The 16,799-nt window shown below is 40.1% G+C and overlaps 3 protein-coding genes across 3 annotated transcripts; 1 reads left to right on the forward strand and 2 right to left on the reverse strand.

Moving 5' to 3' along the window:
• Positions 1-1,907: 1,907 nt before the first annotated feature.
• Positions 1,908-3,746, reverse strand: LOC141004843 (caspase b-like). Its single transcript, XM_073476522.1, has 3 exons — positions 3,710-3,746; positions 2,282-2,560; positions 1,908-2,146 (listed from the first exon to the last, which is right to left on the reverse strand). The coding sequence occupies exons 2-3, from the start codon at positions 2,556-2,558 to the stop codon at positions 1,965-1,967; spliced, it is 459 nt and encodes a 152-aa protein (XP_073332623.1). The 5' UTR covers positions 2,559-2,560; positions 3,710-3,746; the 3' UTR covers positions 1,908-1,964.
• Positions 3,747-4,235: 489 nt separating this feature from the next.
• Positions 4,236-7,108, reverse strand: LOC140995344 (pyrin-like). The gene is made up of 3 exons (XM_073465313.1): positions 7,020-7,108; positions 4,895-5,176; positions 4,236-4,753 (listed from the first exon to the last, which is right to left on the reverse strand). Exons 2-3 carry the CDS (start codon positions 5,157-5,159, stop codon positions 4,584-4,586), a joined length of 435 nt encoding a protein of 144 aa, XP_073321414.1. The 5' UTR covers positions 5,160-5,176; positions 7,020-7,108; the 3' UTR covers positions 4,236-4,583.
• Positions 7,109-10,173: 3,065 nt separating this feature from the next.
• On the forward strand, positions 10,174-16,569 carry LOC140995493 (intercellular adhesion molecule 1-like). The gene is made up of 8 exons (XM_073465502.1): positions 10,174-10,242; positions 10,584-10,905; positions 13,469-13,658; positions 13,916-13,991; positions 14,948-15,086; positions 15,173-15,505; positions 15,588-15,818; positions 16,033-16,569. The coding sequence occupies exons 2-8, from the start codon at positions 10,851-10,853 to the stop codon at positions 16,101-16,103; spliced, it is 1,095 nt and encodes a 364-aa protein (XP_073321603.1). The 5' UTR covers positions 10,174-10,242; positions 10,584-10,850; the 3' UTR covers positions 16,104-16,569.
• The last annotated feature ends 230 nt before the right edge of the window (positions 16,570-16,799 follow it).

Consider the following 16,799-nt stretch of genomic DNA (forward strand, 5'->3'; position numbering starts at 1 on the left):
AAGAACAAAACATTGACCATGGTGCGGACAGATGCGTCATCCGCGGCAGGCTCGCATCCGGTACATGATTCAGAGGGTACCGTGCGAAAATAAAAATCCACAAAAAAGTAGGAAAAATGCGAGTTACTAAATCTCTCGACAAGAACAGCCTGCAATCGTGTGTTATTTCTCTGTCAAAGGGTCGGGTTTTTCCACCGCCGCAGCGCTGACTACACCTTGAACTATTAGGCCTAGATACGGTTACTTCCGGCTGAAGCTGCTCACGTGACGACCCTCCACGTCACATGAACCTTAGAGCTGCCATGTATGCACAGATGTGATGTTTAACATGACTGACACGTGGAGCTGAAGTTATCTTACATTCAAGGATTTTTTATAAACAAAACATATGAAGAAAAGCTTTATATTTGTTCACTGTGAAGGACTTTGTATTATTACTTCACTAATATTGCAAATATTACATTTTTGAGTTTGAAGTTCTTTCTCCAAAACTACATAGTGTCCCTTTACATTTTGTTATTCGTATGCTAAACTTCACATCCATCGCTCATGTGCTAAAGTTGGATTTGGTGCAAATCCATCGTTTCATGTTTTTAATGATTTAAACCTGCATTAACTGATTTTCTAGAAAGATGAAACACACTTTAATTTAATTCTTCTACATGGAGCTACATTATGATTTTCCTGCCACTCATGCTTGCCACCTAATGAATTTGAATGCACCTCCTCTCTTTTAGCTCAGTTTTGGTCTCCTGGGGAAAACATCTGACTCTTCAGCTGCTAATTACTCCGCTGAGTTCACCAGCTAACCGTTAACTTTCTCTGTCATTTGTTGCTGGGCAGATTGTTTGGCCTACAGTGGGTTTGAAACTGAAAAGAGCTGCCTGTGCCGACTGAAATCGACGACGATGAGATTGGTGAACCAAAATAGTATTCCTGCAGGCTGTAAAACCAAAACAATGAGCTCAAAGAGGCTGAAATGCCCTGTTGCTTGTAACTCCCCAACATGGAAAGTGTGACGCTGATATTGAAAAGTCCCTTTTTCACAGAAAATGCATTTTAATAACATCATTAATTGCTTCACTGCATTGCAGTAATTGCTTGCTTTTGTCATTAAAAATGTTCTTTCTCCTGCTGTGAAAATAATCTTTCATCTCATTACTTTGGGAACAGAAGAGAAAGTGCTCGAATGCTGGCACGACTACCAATATTCAGATTAGCAAGATTTAGTCAGAAAGCAAAATGACATAAAGTGCAAACAAGGCAGTTTTATGACTGAATGAAAAGATCAACAGGAAGCCACAATATGAGGAAGCAGGAAACAACACGTGACCTAGTAGAGTTTATTATTTTTACTTTCTGTTACACTCTCATGATATAATGATTGAATGTCTAAATTGTCTTTTATACAGCAATATTTTATCTCATGTTTGCTAACATTAGCCACCGTTACAGGTCTCTTGAGTACTACTACGTATGTTACAAAAAGTGGTATAAAGCTTTTGTGGCTTCAGAGGAAGCTGCCTGAAATCTGATAAATCGCCTCCAGTGATGTCACTCAGTGGCTACATTGCATTGTGGGTAATGTAGGTAGCAGATTTTGTAAAAGCCGTCCACTGGCCTGCGTCGCACTCCTACAACACCGTCGGACTCATTACTCATACAGCAGAATCAGAGACACCTTTTTTACCCCCACGCATTCTTGTTCCTTTACAAAACCTGCCGCCTACATTACCCACAATGCAACTCAGCCACTGGGTGACATCACTAGGAGCAATTTCTAGCATTACATGCAGCTTCCTCTGGAGCTACAGAAGGTTTTATGCTACTTTTTCACGCATGCAACAGTACGTTACTTATTAATTCAGCGGTTTAACTAAGAGAAACAGATGAGGCAACTTGAAGAATTAGTTTTAAAGTTTTATTGAGGTGTAAAAAACATTTATCATCAACAGCAGAATCAGTTACTGTGTGTTTATGTTCATATTAATTGATACACCGGATGAGGTGCCATGGATGTTGGGTGCGATGATGACACTTTTGCCCTGGGCACAAACTGAGGCACCAGCAGCAGGAGTCAAGCCAGAAGAAGGAGGAGGAGGTTGTTGTCCAGGAGGAGGGTTGCAGGGTGCAGCTGCTGATCCCCCTGGTGATGAAAAAGACAGAAACAAAAAGGATCATTTCCACTTGAAAACAGGGATTTTGTAGAATTATGCTGACGATGGAGGAACACCAGAGAGGAACTACAAAAGAAAGTTAAAGCAATAATTTAAAGTCATACCATCCTTTCCGCCTGCGTACGCCCTCTTCAGCTTCTCCGCAGCGTTGTTGTGGTTCATCCTCTTCAGGATCTCAGCGGTCACATTCACAGCCATGTCTTCACTGTAGCTGTCGATCATCTTATTGACGGTGTCCGGCCGGTCTGCGTTCTCCAGGTGGCCCTTACGAATGGGCTGACAATCGTCCAGCACCGACTGAGTGAGGTACCACCGAAACCTCTTGAACTCATCGGCGCCCAGCTCGTCCAGAGTGTCTAAGATCAGCTGTGAAACCGCCATTTCTGCTCTATGAAAAGAGGAAAGAAAATAAGCTTCATAGGCATCTATTTTGTTGAAATGCTGCAGAGCCACTTTTGATACTCAGTTGAAGGTGTGGTTCATTCCAGCAGGAGCCACAGCTTTAAGTTTTCATTTATTTATTAGTTTGAGCTTATTTCCTCCTTGTGTTTGTTGGATGCTTGCTATGAATTTGCTCATGAAGAGTCGACAGTGAAGTACATTTACTCATGTGCTGTACTTGAGTACATTTTTGAGGTACTTTTACTTTACTTGAGTATTTCCATTTTGTGATACTCTATACTTTAACTCCACTTTATCTTTTGAGGCGAGGATTCTTATGACCAGAAATATGTTTAATTTTGGATCCGATAGCCAATAATCAGGTAAATTTGAACATACATGTAAATATACTGTATGTACAAATGTACTTTTACTTTCCTTTTGATGCTTAAGTACATTCAACATCAGATACTTTATGACTTTCACTTGAGTACTACTTGTATGGGTGACTCTCACTATTACCCAAGTAACATTTTAACATGATATCTTTAATTTTTTTTGAGTTTTTTGTACTTTTGACAAAACTGATTTCAAGGATTTATGTCTTTGTTGCTTTGTTACACCATGTTTTTTTAGTTGTACCTGAATCATTTTTGCAGAACATGGTGTAATGTGTCAATACATTGTTAACACAACCTTTCCTGATACTACCAGTCAGTAAAAGGCGTACATGCTAGTGTTATAACACTGTCCCTTCCCCCGTGTTTCCTGTCTGTATCTCTACTTTCAACAAGGAAGCCAACAATAACCAAATAAATGGTTAAGTTGTTCTAACATGTAGCAACAGGTACACATCACTGTATAACACTTTTATTCCAGCTTGGTGTGTTAGATATTTCAATATGTGACAGATCAACAGGGAAAATGGTGTTTTTTTAATTATTAATTTACATTTTTAAATCACAAAAGAAAACTAACTTGAATATTGTTCTGCGGGATGAAAGGAAACACGCACAAAATACAACATCCGATGATAAATGTTGAATATAGTCATAAAAATCATCACTGAACAAACACATCACATCTTTGATTTCACCAAGTTTCACCAAAAGTCAGGACTGTTTTCTTAAATATCTCGGGAGATGTCTTACCGTATCGCCTCCAGAAGTGAATCTACTGAGAAAATGCAGCAGCAGCATTGTGTCTGCTTTTAGTTTCTAACTTAAGACTGCTGAAAAGGAAGTTTGAAGCTGCGAAACCACAAGAATAAGTTCAACTTCATGTTACAAACACAAGACTGACCGAAGAACTGAGTGTAACAGTTTCACTATGAAAGCTCACGTCTCTAAGCAAGACGAAGCACGTATGCTGACCACAGTGAGACCTGAGATCTTCCCCAAAAAGCCCTCTCGAAAGGTCATATCTGAGTTTTTCAGTGTTAAAATCTAAACGACAGATGCATATTGCTTGTAAGAAAACAATATTTTGCTCTCCTAGTCAAGTAACTAATTGAAAAAACTGAACATCTTTTAGCTTAGCCTGCACCGCATCGCAAAGCAAAGGCAACAAAACAAGAAATAATGAGACCTGTCAACTCTTGAGTCCAAGTGCTACATGTATCCTGAGTACACAAACATTAGCATCTGCAACAGGGTTGAAAAAGCACATGACACTGTGTGTTTTGTTGTTGTTTATTTAGAAAACTCTTCAGGCACATTTTAGGGTCATATATTCTGTTACAATCTGCTGAGGGTACTTGGTCTAAAATCTCCAGTGAAAAGTTGGATATTTGATTTTAAAATGTGTATTCTGCTCGACCTGCTGTCACCATTGTTGTGGTCATGGACATTATTAGACTTGAACATGCTCCATGAGACTTATAACCAGCATCACATGCGAATGGAGCCCAGTCAACAAGAAACTGTGACGTAAAATATTGTGAATTTATCGTGTCAACATGTCAGTATACTAAACTCAGCGAGGACTACGGGTTAAGTTGTCTCGGTCTGGTTGTGTTTCACGAGTTTATTTATTGATGGTTATATTCAAGGCTCCAGTTGTGCCGCTGGTGATGTTCGGTGCGATGATCACAGATCCGTGCTGAGCTACCATCGCTGCATGAGCAGCAGGAGGTGCTACAGCTGAGGAGGGGGAGGAGGAGGAGGAGGAGGAGGAGGGTGTAGCTGTTTTTACCGCTGCAGATGCAAAGATACAGATGCAGAGAATTAGTATAGACACATGTTGCTTTATCTCATAACATCCACTGCACCTGAACTGTGAGGAACAGTAAGAAACTTTGAGAAAAACAACAAGTCGGTCCTCGCCTCATACAGCACCTGCGTATCTGCTCTTTAACTCCTCTGCAGGGCCGTTGAAGTTCATCGTCCTCAGAATCTCAACTGTGACGTTCACAGCCGACTCTTCTCCGTAGCTGTCTATCATCTTACTGACGGTTTGCACTCGGGATGTATTCTGTAGATGCGCCTTCCGAATTGGGTTGCAGCCGTCCAAGATCTTCATCGAGAGGTACCACTTGAGTGTTTCAAAGTCTTCGTCGCGCATCTCTTCCAGAGTCTCAAGGAGGAGCTGTGGGACCAGCATGTCTGCTCACTGAACAACTGGAAGAAGCAGAATAAGGTTCCAGATTAGTTTTAATAAAAGAAAAGGCTGCAAACGTTGAGATTCACTCTAAAGAGTCAACACATCTAAAGTTATAAACGTTAGTAGATCACCAGTCGAGTTCCTTCTAATGTCAAGTGAGCCATCAAGTCTGCAGTTTTAAGCAACATTATGTAACTTTTTGACCATAACATTATGACGTTATGAGTTGTTTTTTTTATAGTTAGCAGCTACATTACGTCTGACAAACTGTTACAGACCTGTGGTTTGTATTTACAACAGTGGTGTTGCACTCAGAAACTGTGGGGGGCGCCAAATGTAAGAATTGGCCACCTTCCAAATTCATACTCAAACAAATAAGGGGTTGCAGCATATCGCCATGGTAACCGCTAACTGCTGCTAACTGTAGCTGCCCCTAGCTAGTTAGCTCAGTTAGCTGTGCAGCTTGCGGTTTGGACCGGGAGCTTGAGAGTTTTGGTGTTTACACCACTAGCACAGGAGCTTTGGACCATGATCTCATGGGGCTAGCTGGTTAGCATGCTAACATCAGCAGATATCTCTGCAACACAATACAAAGACATCATAATGTCAAAACTGTGATTTATTCACGAGCGAATCATTTTAGTTAACTTTTGCATCCGTTCAGCTAAAGTTCTTACATACTGCCCCTTTAAGTGTAAGTGAAGTCGGTAAAGAGGCTCCAAGTTTCACCCAAATGTTAAAAAGTCATCCACATTTTAAATAAACAGTTTTTTGTGCAGTTATAATACAATTATATATTAATAAGTTGTTAAGTGGTTTCCTGATAAAGAGGCACTCAGGCTATTTATTATAACATTTTTATAAAGTTGGGGGTCTCATAAGATTTAAAAAAGTTAAAATACAAGCAATTATTTTTATTCATTTAATTTAATTAGGACAACCATCTTGGAGAATATGACAGTTTCACAGTATACAGTGTAATTATTAGAAGCAACATTTATACATTAGGAATATTTAGAATCAATAATTAGTTACAATGACCCTTAATAGAGCTAAAAGGTTTTTTTGGTTGAACAAATGGTTTATTATAACTTTATAAACTATTATGTCCCGACAGACATGAAGCTGGATATGAACTTGAAATACTATTGTTTTAATAGCACATATAACACTAACTAATAATTGTACATTTTGTATGCAGCTCCAGCCCTATCCGAAAACCCTTGTTCCTACATTTCCCATAATGCAAGGCGATTGCATCTTTAATGAAACAATCATGGGATTACATCAGCAGGGTTGTTTTTTCAGACTTTGGACCACAGAAGACATAAAACTGTTCTCACAAGCCGAGCGGTGACCTACTCCCCATGTCATGTGTATAATGAGTGGAATACCCCTTTAAAGAGTTAGTTTAAGAACATTGATTTCCTTTTAAAAGCCCTTTTTATTAGAAAGTTGTCACCGGAAGTCCTTGAAAATATGAACGCACACACACCTGAGGTGAGGACACACACCTGAGGTGAGGACACACACTTGTTCCTCTGTGTATCTATAACACGTTATTTAAATCTGTTCACAGCAGAAACACAAACCAACAAACAGGACTGAAAAGATCCAGAAGAAATAAACAAGATGAGTGATTAAAATCCATAAATGTGAGAACCAGCACCGGTACCGTCAGTAAGCACAGGCTGTGTTACATCACAGTCAGTCAGTCCGCAGGGTTTTTACTCTCCTGCTGAAACTTTGATCCGCTTCTTCATTTGATGAAGAAACAGAGGAAGCAGAGCAGCAACAGGCGGAACCACACCAGAACCACACCAGAACCACACCAGAACCACAGAGGCCACAAAGACTTACCGTGTCGACAGCAGCCCGCAGTTAATGTACACAGAATGGCGCAAATAATCGCTTTCGGTTTCAAACTGGTACAACAGGGTTATTAGGAGAAGTTTACAGCTGTGAAGTGTGGAGCCACAAGTGGTGGACGACACTATGACGTCATTTCACCTCAAAATACATTTAAAAAATAATGAAAATAAATGTTAACACAACCTTCTGTAAGTGCTTTTACCTCAGTTATGATCAGCAGCTACGGGGGCTTTTCTTATTTCTCATTTCACTTGAAAACACAAATAAAATTAATCTTTTTAACGCCAGGAAAACTCACTGTTACAGAAAAGGTTCAGGATTTTATATCTCATCACTGTTTGTTTTTCTGTCCTTCATTTTGGCTCATTGAATCTCAAAACAAACAACAGGCCTAAATAACAATAATAACAAATGGCATGTTGAGCATCAATTCAGATTTTAAATGGATATAAAACACGTTTTTTGATAGTGTACATCACTGCATTAGCAATATCAATATAATGCACTTACTCTCTGTTATATTATATATTATATAAAACAGTCTTACTGATTATTATTTTACACAACATGACTTTTAATTCCGAGCTCTCCTGGTCAAGTTACTAATAAAAAAAAAACTAAAGGTTTGACTGAACATCTTTTAACTTAGACTGCACAGCATCACAAAGCAAAGGCAACAAACCCTTGTTCCTACATTTCCCATAATGCACGGTGATTGCATCTTTAATGAAACAATCATGGGATGACATCAGCAGGGTTGTTTTTTTCAGACTTTGGACCACAGAAGACATAAAACTGTTCTCACAAGCCGAGCGGTGACCTACTCCCCATGTCATGTGTATAATGAGTGGAATACCCCTTTAAAGAGTTAGTTTAAGTACCTGGTACCTCACAACATGTTCTCATCACTTACAAAAGGCAATATATTACATATGACTTCATTTTAAAGTTATATACTACGTTAAAATATTACTGTCTGCATGGAGTAATAGATTACTTATTACACTACTTTACTTAATACTTTACTTACGTTACTTTCAACAGAACGAGGAATGCATGTTGTGATTCAACAATGTAAATCGGAGGATCGGGCTTCATCATTAGACTCATTACAGTCACACAGAGACTGAACAAAGAGCTTATAGGCTCAACTGTACTATATTTATATTGTGTATTACTTTGTTACTTTTGTAACGCGTTACGTGACGTAATTGTATTAATATATTGCTGAAATATTATTAGAAATGAGTTATATTGCTTTGTTACCGCTAAAAGAAATACATCACTGTAACGTGTTACTTTTGTTGCTTTTGTAACGTGACATAATTATAGTAATACGTTACTGAAATATTATTAGTAACGCGTTATATTACTCTGTTACTGCTAAAAGAAATACATCACTGTAACGCGTTACTCCCAACACTGCTCACAGGCTACAGTGAATCTATGGAGCATTAGTATATTACTTATCAACATTAATAAGCCCATTGATTTCCTTTTAAAAGCCCTTTTTATTAGGAAGTTGTCACCGGAAGTCCTTGAAAATATGAACGCACTCACACCTGAGGTGAGGACACACACCTGTTCCTCTGTGTATCTATAACACATTATTGAAATCTGTTCACAGCAGAAACACAAACCAACAAACGGGACTGAAAAGATCCAGAAGAAATAAACAAGATGAGTGATTTAAATCCATAATTGTGAGAACCAGCACCGGTACCGTCAGTAAACACAGGCTGTGTTACATCACAGTCAGTCAGTCCGCAGGGTTTTTACTCTCCTGCTGAAACTTTGATCCGCTTCTTCATTTGATGAAGAAACAGAGGAAGCAGAGCAGCAACAGGCGGAACCACACCAGAACCACACCAGAACCACACCAGAACCACACCAGAACCACACCAGAACCACAGAGGCCACAAAGCTGCTTTTTATCTGAGCTCTCATATATAAAAACACTTACCGTGTCGACAGCAGCCTGCAGATAATGTACAGACGTTGGCGGAAATAAATGCTTTCGGTTTCAAACTGGTACAACAGGAAGTTTACAGAGAAGTTCACAGCTCAGCAGAAGAGGCCCAATCAGAGAAGTTCTGAGTTTTTTCTGAAAAGGCTAAGAATAAACAAGAGACAGAGACAAGACAAGAAAGACAGGAAAACATCGTCTTATATCTCATCGCTGTTTTTTTTTCTGTCCTTCATTTTGGCCTTTTGAATCTCCAAACAAACAACAGGCCTAAACAACAATAATAACAAATGGCATGTTGAGCATCAATTCAGATTAAAGAGGAGAAGAGGAGGACGCGAGCTCCACCTGAGCTTCCATCCTGATATAGGATCATTAGATGGAGGTTAATTGATATTCACCTGTCTATTAATAGAGTAGAGTAAAACTTTAATGTCCCCGTGGAGCAGTTTGCTCTACAGACAACACAAATACATAATAAATCAACCACATGCACAAGACAAAACCCGCATCACTCACACTGTCACCACAGATCATGGAGGTTATTTAAAAAGCTAATAAATAAAGATAAATCTGTTGTGAGACTGAACCTTGCCCTGATCGAAGCATCTGGAACGCAACATATAAAGAATATAAAACCAATAAAACGACTTTTGAGTTGAAAATACAGGTTTCGTTTTGCTTTTCTAATACAAAGCTGCTATTAACACAAATACTTGTAAAATCTTATGATAATCATTTTTGCTACTGGTTGTAAATTTGTGTAACACCATGTAATAAAACACTTAATAATTTAATCAATTCATTAATTTATTCCTTTGTAAAATATTTTATTAAGTCCAGTTAGATTTCAGGCAATAACTGTTTAAGTGACACATGTTGGCCTCCATGTTGAAGCAACACTAAATCTTATAAAAACCAAACTGTCACACACACGTCTGCACAGACACACTGACTGTGGCCACTCGGGGGCAGTGCGACGAGCTGTAGACACAACACTGACATCACAGAGTTCATCTTTTACACATCCAGCAGACACAGAGACAAACTGGTGACACCTGGAGAGCGTATGACCAATAATTTCTCTCTCTGTTTTCATATCCAGAAGAAAACATCTGTCAGTGTCAACAGCTGCAGTCACTAGTCTGCTGTTTGTAGCTGGGCAGGTAACGTATCAAGGCTTTGTCAGAGGTTTTCACTGAAAACACCTGCCTGCTGACTTGTGACCTTCCATCAGCATATCAGGTGAGGAGATAATAATATGACTGAACTTTCATTTTTGTAGTCATATGACATGAAAAAGTCTGGGGCTGCTTGATTAACTCAATAGGAATGACAGATTTATTTTTTCATTTTTATCAAAGTGGTGGAGGTAACAAAGAAAAGAGAAGCTGAATCTATCTGTGATAACACTTTATCTTTGCATCTACTGTTTTCTCAATAGTTAGCTACTGTGTGTAACTGCTCACACACTCACACACACTTACACACAAACACAATACGCACTCATTCTTGCCCTCTGTGCTGCAGCACTTCACTGCGTTATTCTTGACCCTCCCTTCCTTCCTCTCTTGATATACCAACAGAGAACGCCCATGGTGGGTTTCAGCGGCCAAAGCAAAGGGAACTGCCTGATCATCAGCTTCAGACACACACACACACACAAGCAGAACACGTACACACACAAAAAAAGCACATACATACACACCCACACTCCCATAAAAACCTGAAGTAACTCCGTGTTTCCTCAGAAGTCTCGGGCCGTGTCTCACTGCCAGCATCACGCAGCCAGAAACTGGTGTTTGAGTAGAGGAGCATCACATCAGCAGCCAGAAACCAGAACGTGAGGAAGGATGTGGACCTCTGGACGGCCAATCACGCTTCTGCTGGTTTGCCTGCTCGGCTCAGGTGAGTGAAATGACGGCTAATTGAAACCCACTGTGTGTTCGGGTGCGACGAGATGAAAACGTGATGAGAAAACAGTCAGGGCAGAGCAGCAGAGTCTTATTTTGGCTTGTGATCCCTGTGATCAGCTGTGAGGGGATGTGCTTCTGAGCCCTCGTCACAGGTTGCGACTATCAGTGAGCAGCTCAGCCAAAGAGTGGTTTTACTTTTTAAAGATGTTTTCAGAGGACTAAAGAGATAAAACAAGGAAAACAGCTTAAATTAAAGCAAAGAGATGAGCTTTGTTGTTGAGTTTTAAAACCCTTTCAACTGAAAAATCTGAGAACTTTATGAAATTATTTCATGAGGACGATGAGAAGTTAACTTGGTTTGTTTTTGTGCTGCACCACCAGACTACAGAGCAGCTTCTTCCATCGGGCTGTGAGACTCCTCAATTAATTCTGCCATAAAAAAATAGTTTTCATTTTATTACAAATAATAATGCTAGATAATCTTGTCACTGATGGTTTCACTCGCTTGCATAGGTCATGAAGAGACATTGGAAGGGCTTGATAACCAGTCAAAAGATCCTTGTAGTATGTTCAAGTATGATTTTGAGGTACTTGTACTTTATACTTTAAATTCCATACTTTTTAGAGGGAGACAAGACAAGAAAAGATAAGATAAGAGTTAAAAAATACGGTAACATCAGAATAAAATACAAAAAAACAATAGACTAATAATAAAAAGTGTGAAAGGAGTAATTGCTGACATCAGTGCTTGATAGAGTAGCAATCAAAATAAAATAAGATAATTATTTATTTATTTATTTATAATTCTTAAAATAAAAGACTGAATATAAACAACGACATTGAGAAGTAATTAAAGGTAATGCAGCAGTGTTAAAGCAGTGTTAAAGGAACAGTTCATCCAAAAATGAAAATTCACCAGTCACTATCTCCTCACCCTTGCACAGATTAAAAGTAAGGTGAAATTTTTTTAGTCCACAAAAAAAATTCAGGAGCTTCACAGCAAAACATCATCGCAGCATTCTCATAAAAGAGGGGAAATAGATGGGGACTTGTTTTAAAATGTAAAAAACAAACAAACAAAAAACATACAACTCGTCCGGTGAGTCTCGAGATCCCAAATTGATTTGATATATTTTGGCTTTAACAGGTGTAAATAATATCTTTTCACATCAGTTTGGGGTCTCGGGATTTCCAGAAACTTGGATTATGCTGTAAGAGCAATTTTATTTCTTTTTTTTTTTTTATTGTAATTTTTTAAAACAAGTCCCCGTCTACTTCAGTCGTTGAGGAGAATGTTGCTGTGATGCTGCAGAAATGTTTTGTGGACTGCAAAACTTCACTTCTTGACTTTCCATCAGCGTGAGAGTGAGGAGACGATGAATTGAATTAATCTGTGAGAACACATTATCTTTAAATCTACTGCTTTCTCGATAGTTAGCTACTGTGTGTAACTGCTCACACACACAACGCACACTCATTCTTGTGTTTGTGTTTACATCAGCAGCACAGGAGCCTTACAATTATTTGCATTATTAATTAGCATGTTAGCTTATATCTTCTGCAAGACAATACAAAGATGTCAGAACTGCTATTCACATTCTGTTGATAATTTTAGCATTTAAGTATTTAAGTTGGTGCTTGGATGCTTTTTATCTTTAATTCTTACATATTGCACCTTTAATTTGGATACTTTAAGAGTATTTAGCTAACACTTCTCCATTTTTACACTGTATTATTGTTACTTCTACATCAGTAAAGGATCTGAGTGCCTCCTCTTTTACTGAATACTCGTGAGTAAGAAAAACAAAAATCAGTAATGACAGATTCGCTTTGGTTTTTGACGATGTTCAGCTCTATAAATGTGACTGACAGTTGTCTCATTCTGCACGTGAAAAAGCATTACTATACATTTTTAAAAAGTCCACTATGCTGACACACACAAACTTGTGCGCTCCCGCGAGTGAGATCATCTGATAGGCAGGAGAACAACCTCAGGATTCGGTGGAACAATGGTCATAGAAAAAGAGGAGCGAGTTCTTTTGACTTGGGCAGGGTGTCCTTCCTTCCTCAGAGGAACACACTGGGTGTATTCAGTGCGCTACAAAACAATGGTTCACAATAGATCAGCTAAAAAAGAGTATTATTTCAAGAGATGGCAAAATTCAATTGACCCTCGCCTGTGTTATGTAAAGACAGGGGAGAAATGACTCATAAGTTCATGCGGCGTACAGTACAAATACAAACAAACCAAGAGACACATCATTTATTTCCTCGAATTGGATTATCACTGAGAGCAGAGCCCTTAACGTTTGTATTTTAAGATCTAATCTGTATTCACTGTTTATACTTTAGAAGAATAACAAAAGTAAAGTGTTTTATTATGAATTTCTTGTATGAAAAATAACCTTTACCTGTTCTGAAACGACTCCTCTAATCCACAGGGATTTGGAGGGAGCCCTTAAGAGATTTTTATTTATACCTTCTACATGTTTCAATGACTTATTGTGTCATTCTTCCTTCTTCTCCCACTCCCTGACCTCCTCCTGTGCCCTCAGCTACCTCATCCCCTGTTTCCATCTGCACAGCCGCTCCGCCTCTTCTATCGCAGATTTCACCTCCCTCTCCGGCTCCAACAATCCTCCCATCTCTGCCCTCTCCTTCCCTCAGTCTCGTCAGCACCTCCGGAGCGTCGGCAGGAAAGGGCAGCTGCCAACTGACGGTGTCGCCCTCCACCCTGGTGGTCAGGTATGTCAGTGATTGAAAAGGGGGTTTTCTGAGCCGAATTCCTTCCTTCCTTTCAAAATAAAAGAGAAAGCAGGGGAGGAGATGTATAAAATAATTGAATGCATTATGTAGCATTGGGAAAAGGGCGTTGTAAAGTAGTGGATCATCTTGGTTTATCTCTTTCTCAGCCCCTTTTTACCAACATCCTCTACTCTGACAACGTGCTTTTTTATAATACGTTTGTGACAACTAACCATGTGTGAACTCTCCTGTCACAGGTATGAAGATCCAGTCACAGCCAACTGCTCTGTAGAAGGGATGGATTATATTGGTCTCGGCTGGGAAGTCTCACTGGTAAGGGGAATCTGTGCGCTCTTATAAACAACTTCAAACCCCGAACACAACCCTGATTCCAAAAACAGTTGGGACGCTGTGTGAAACGATTGATAATTGGCTTTTTGACATTTACCCAACTGAAAACAGTACAAAAGACGATATATTTAATGTTTTACCTCATCAGCTTCATTGGTTTTTTGCAAATTTAGTCTGAATTTGATGCCAGCAAACGTGTTTTAAACAAGTTGGGACAAAAGACCGGAAAAGTTTTGGTCCGTACCGGACAGTCACGGCCTAATGAAGCCTGCCATAAAAAATGTGATATACACGTTTTTTTTGCAGTGCTCCCTCAAATGAGGTCATCAAACACTTGTGGCAGGATCAAAAAACAGGATGCAAGGAGCGCTGCTCGGTGGTGGAAAATTGTGTCCCTCTGGTGCTCATCAGTTGACGGATCTTAATCTTTCAGGGTCGTAGAAAGAAAGTCTTGTGGCAGGATATTTTACAGTTTAACAGTGAAAAATGGGAACCAACAACTTCGTCTGCCGGTCCATAAATGGTGTCCCTGAGCTCCATGCAGCATTATAGATCCTTCAGCGTCTCATGGTGAATCTCATTCAACCCTGCACTTGCTGCTTCTGACCTTTTTGACTACTTCACTAACCATCAAGGAAATGGTTATAGTTTCCTAAGTCGTCCAGCTCTGGCTCCTTCACAGAGGGCGTATCAGTCAGCATCAGCAGTTAATCAAAAAGGTTCATTCCACTGTCCAACAATGTCCCCAGTCCTGCTGAAAACACCCCGCGGAAGACCTCGCCTTCCCATCCTGGATTTCAGGCCAAGTCAAAGTCCTTCTCCACGGCACTCCCAAAACTCTTCCCACACAGGCTCTCTCCAGGACGACGCCCAGACTCCAAGAAGACCAGATATTATCATCTAATATTCTTGCTTTGATTTGTGTTTTACAACTCCAGGCAAAACCTGACTTCACTATGGGTCATTTTGTCGTCTGGACTGTGGACAGGATGACCAACTGGAGCCTCACAGCTAGCTGCTATGCACTATCTCCAGACGGAGGACCGTGCCACATTAATCTCCCTGTAATAGTCTACAGTGAGTTATTAATTTTATCTTTCTGACATTTTAGAAAATCCTCCATCCTTTTCCTGTGTGGTTTACCTGTTGATGCGTTTCCACAGAACCTCCAGATAACGTGTCCATCAGCCTGGTTAATCACGACAGACCGATGTTGGAGAACCATCGGTACACCCTGCAGTGTGCGGTCGAGGGTGTCGCTCCCGTCGAAAACCTCACGGTGACCTTCTACGGAGGACAGACGGCGCTGGGTCAACTACAGTCCAACTGCAACAGATCGAAGGAACCGGTGACTGAGATCTTCACTTTAAACTTCACCCCCAGTAAAGATGACGATGGAGCAGAGTTCTGGTGTGAAGCCGAGCTGGACCTGGGACCTGAAGGGCCACAGCCTCCTCCAGTGGTGAAGTCACAACACATCACTGCCACGGTGCTCTGTGAGTGACGCCGCTCACGTTTCTACCTGTAAGAAGTTTTATTTTCGACCTCCATCACTCTGACTTTCTCTTCTCTCTCTAGTCGGTCCACAGCTCGGCTGTCCGACAAAACTGCGGGTGAGAGAGGGGGAGATCCTGAGCTGCGAGGTGAGAGGGAACCCCCAACCGTTAGTCACCTGGTTCAGAGACGGGCAGGTGGTCGCCCTGCCCACTTCCTCGAGCAGAAAGCACGCTGGGACATACATGGTCATGGCAAAAGGTCCTCTGGAACATAAAAACTTTACAGTGGAGGTGGAGGTCCTCGGTGGCGGTGGTACGTTTAACTCTGTAAACTATTTTAATCATGTGTTGTTTTGAAAGAGATAAGTTCTCATTACAAATGTTTGAACTTGTCTTCCTTCCTGAATGTTTGTTATTTTAAGATCTCGCATGATCAAAAGGGGGATTGGAGTAAAAATGGAAACCGAGTTAAAAGTTCAAAGTCGTCCTCTGTTAGTGGAATTAATTTGTCTTTTTTCTCTTTCCAGGAACTGCAAACAGCTGTAATGGACATTTCCTGTTAGCCGTCTCAATTATTCAGATGATTAACTGGCTGTAAAATCCAACGGGATCTTTCCTGGCTGTGTGGATGAACTGTGTGTGAAAGCGTCCGTCAGGGACGACTCTTTGCTTTGCTTTTGTTCAAACGGATCCGTATTTTAACTCTCCACAGAAAAGAAGCACATAAAAAGATGTCTTTTGGAGAGCTTCTGTCCAGGTACATTTTCTGAAAGTTTCCCTGACTCTCTAGCTAAAATCTCAAGAAAACTGAAAGCTGCTCTGAAAGAAATTCACCTTCGAGGTTTGTACAACATAATAATCCACAATCATACCGTCTCTTCTTGTTCATGTATCGTCTGAACCTTTTGTCAGTCTTACAATGTCTTAAATGTGTGTGCGTTACATTTTCTGTTGAATGAAAAGCTACCCGAGTGTGGTGTCAAGTCTTTAAACATTGTGAAGCACCAGGTCCGCTTCGTCCAAGATTATGTTCTGTCTGCTGTACATTAAAGTGCTGAACAATCTCGTGTCCGTCAGCAGTGAGTTCTTAATTTAGACTTGAAGTCATACGGTTACTGCAGTAGTTCAAATACAAACATTTGGCATTGGCAAACAATGTGATTATAAAAGTGTTGATATTGGTATTTTTTAAAAAAGTATGACCGAAAATTTAATTTTGCTGGCTGGAGTTCACACCGAGACCAAATCACATCCTTGATTTAGCGAGTAGCACTAGTAACAGAAGGTAAAGGTT

The sequence above is a fragment of the Pagrus major genome, chromosome 1 (genome assembly GCF_040436345.1).
Source record: "Pagrus major chromosome 1, Pma_NU_1.0".
Taxonomy (NCBI): Eukaryota; Metazoa; Chordata; class Actinopteri; order Spariformes; family Sparidae; genus Pagrus; species Pagrus major.

Excerpts from the sequence above, each read along its gene's own strand:
- LOC141004843 (XM_073476522.1), bottom strand. The coding sequence starts at position 2,558 with ATGGCGGTTTCACAGCTGATCTTAGACACTCTGGACGAGCTGGGCGCC. Across the intron at positions 2,147-2,281 it reads GTACGCAGGCGGAAAGGATG|GGGGATCAGCAGCTGCACCC; the intron begins GTATGACTTTAA and ends TTTCATCACCAG.
- LOC140995344 (XM_073465313.1), bottom strand. The coding sequence starts at position 5,159 with ATGCTGGTCCCACAGCTCCTCCTTGAGACTCTGGAAGAGATGCGCGAC. Across the intron at positions 4,754-4,894 it reads GTTAAAGAGCAGATACGCAG|CGGTAAAAACAGCTACACCC; the intron begins GTGCTGTATGAG and ends TTGCATCTGCAG.
- LOC140995493 (XM_073465502.1), top strand. The coding sequence starts at position 10,851 with ATGTGGACCTCTGGACGGCCAATCACGCTTCTGCTGGTTTGCCTGCTC. Across the intron at positions 15,087-15,172 it reads TCTCCCTGTAATAGTCTACA|AACCTCCAGATAACGTGTCC; the intron begins GTGAGTTATTAA and ends GCGTTTCCACAG. Across the intron at positions 15,506-15,587 it reads CATCACTGCCACGGTGCTCT|TCGGTCCACAGCTCGGCTGT; the intron begins GTGAGTGACGCC and ends TTCTCTCTCTAG.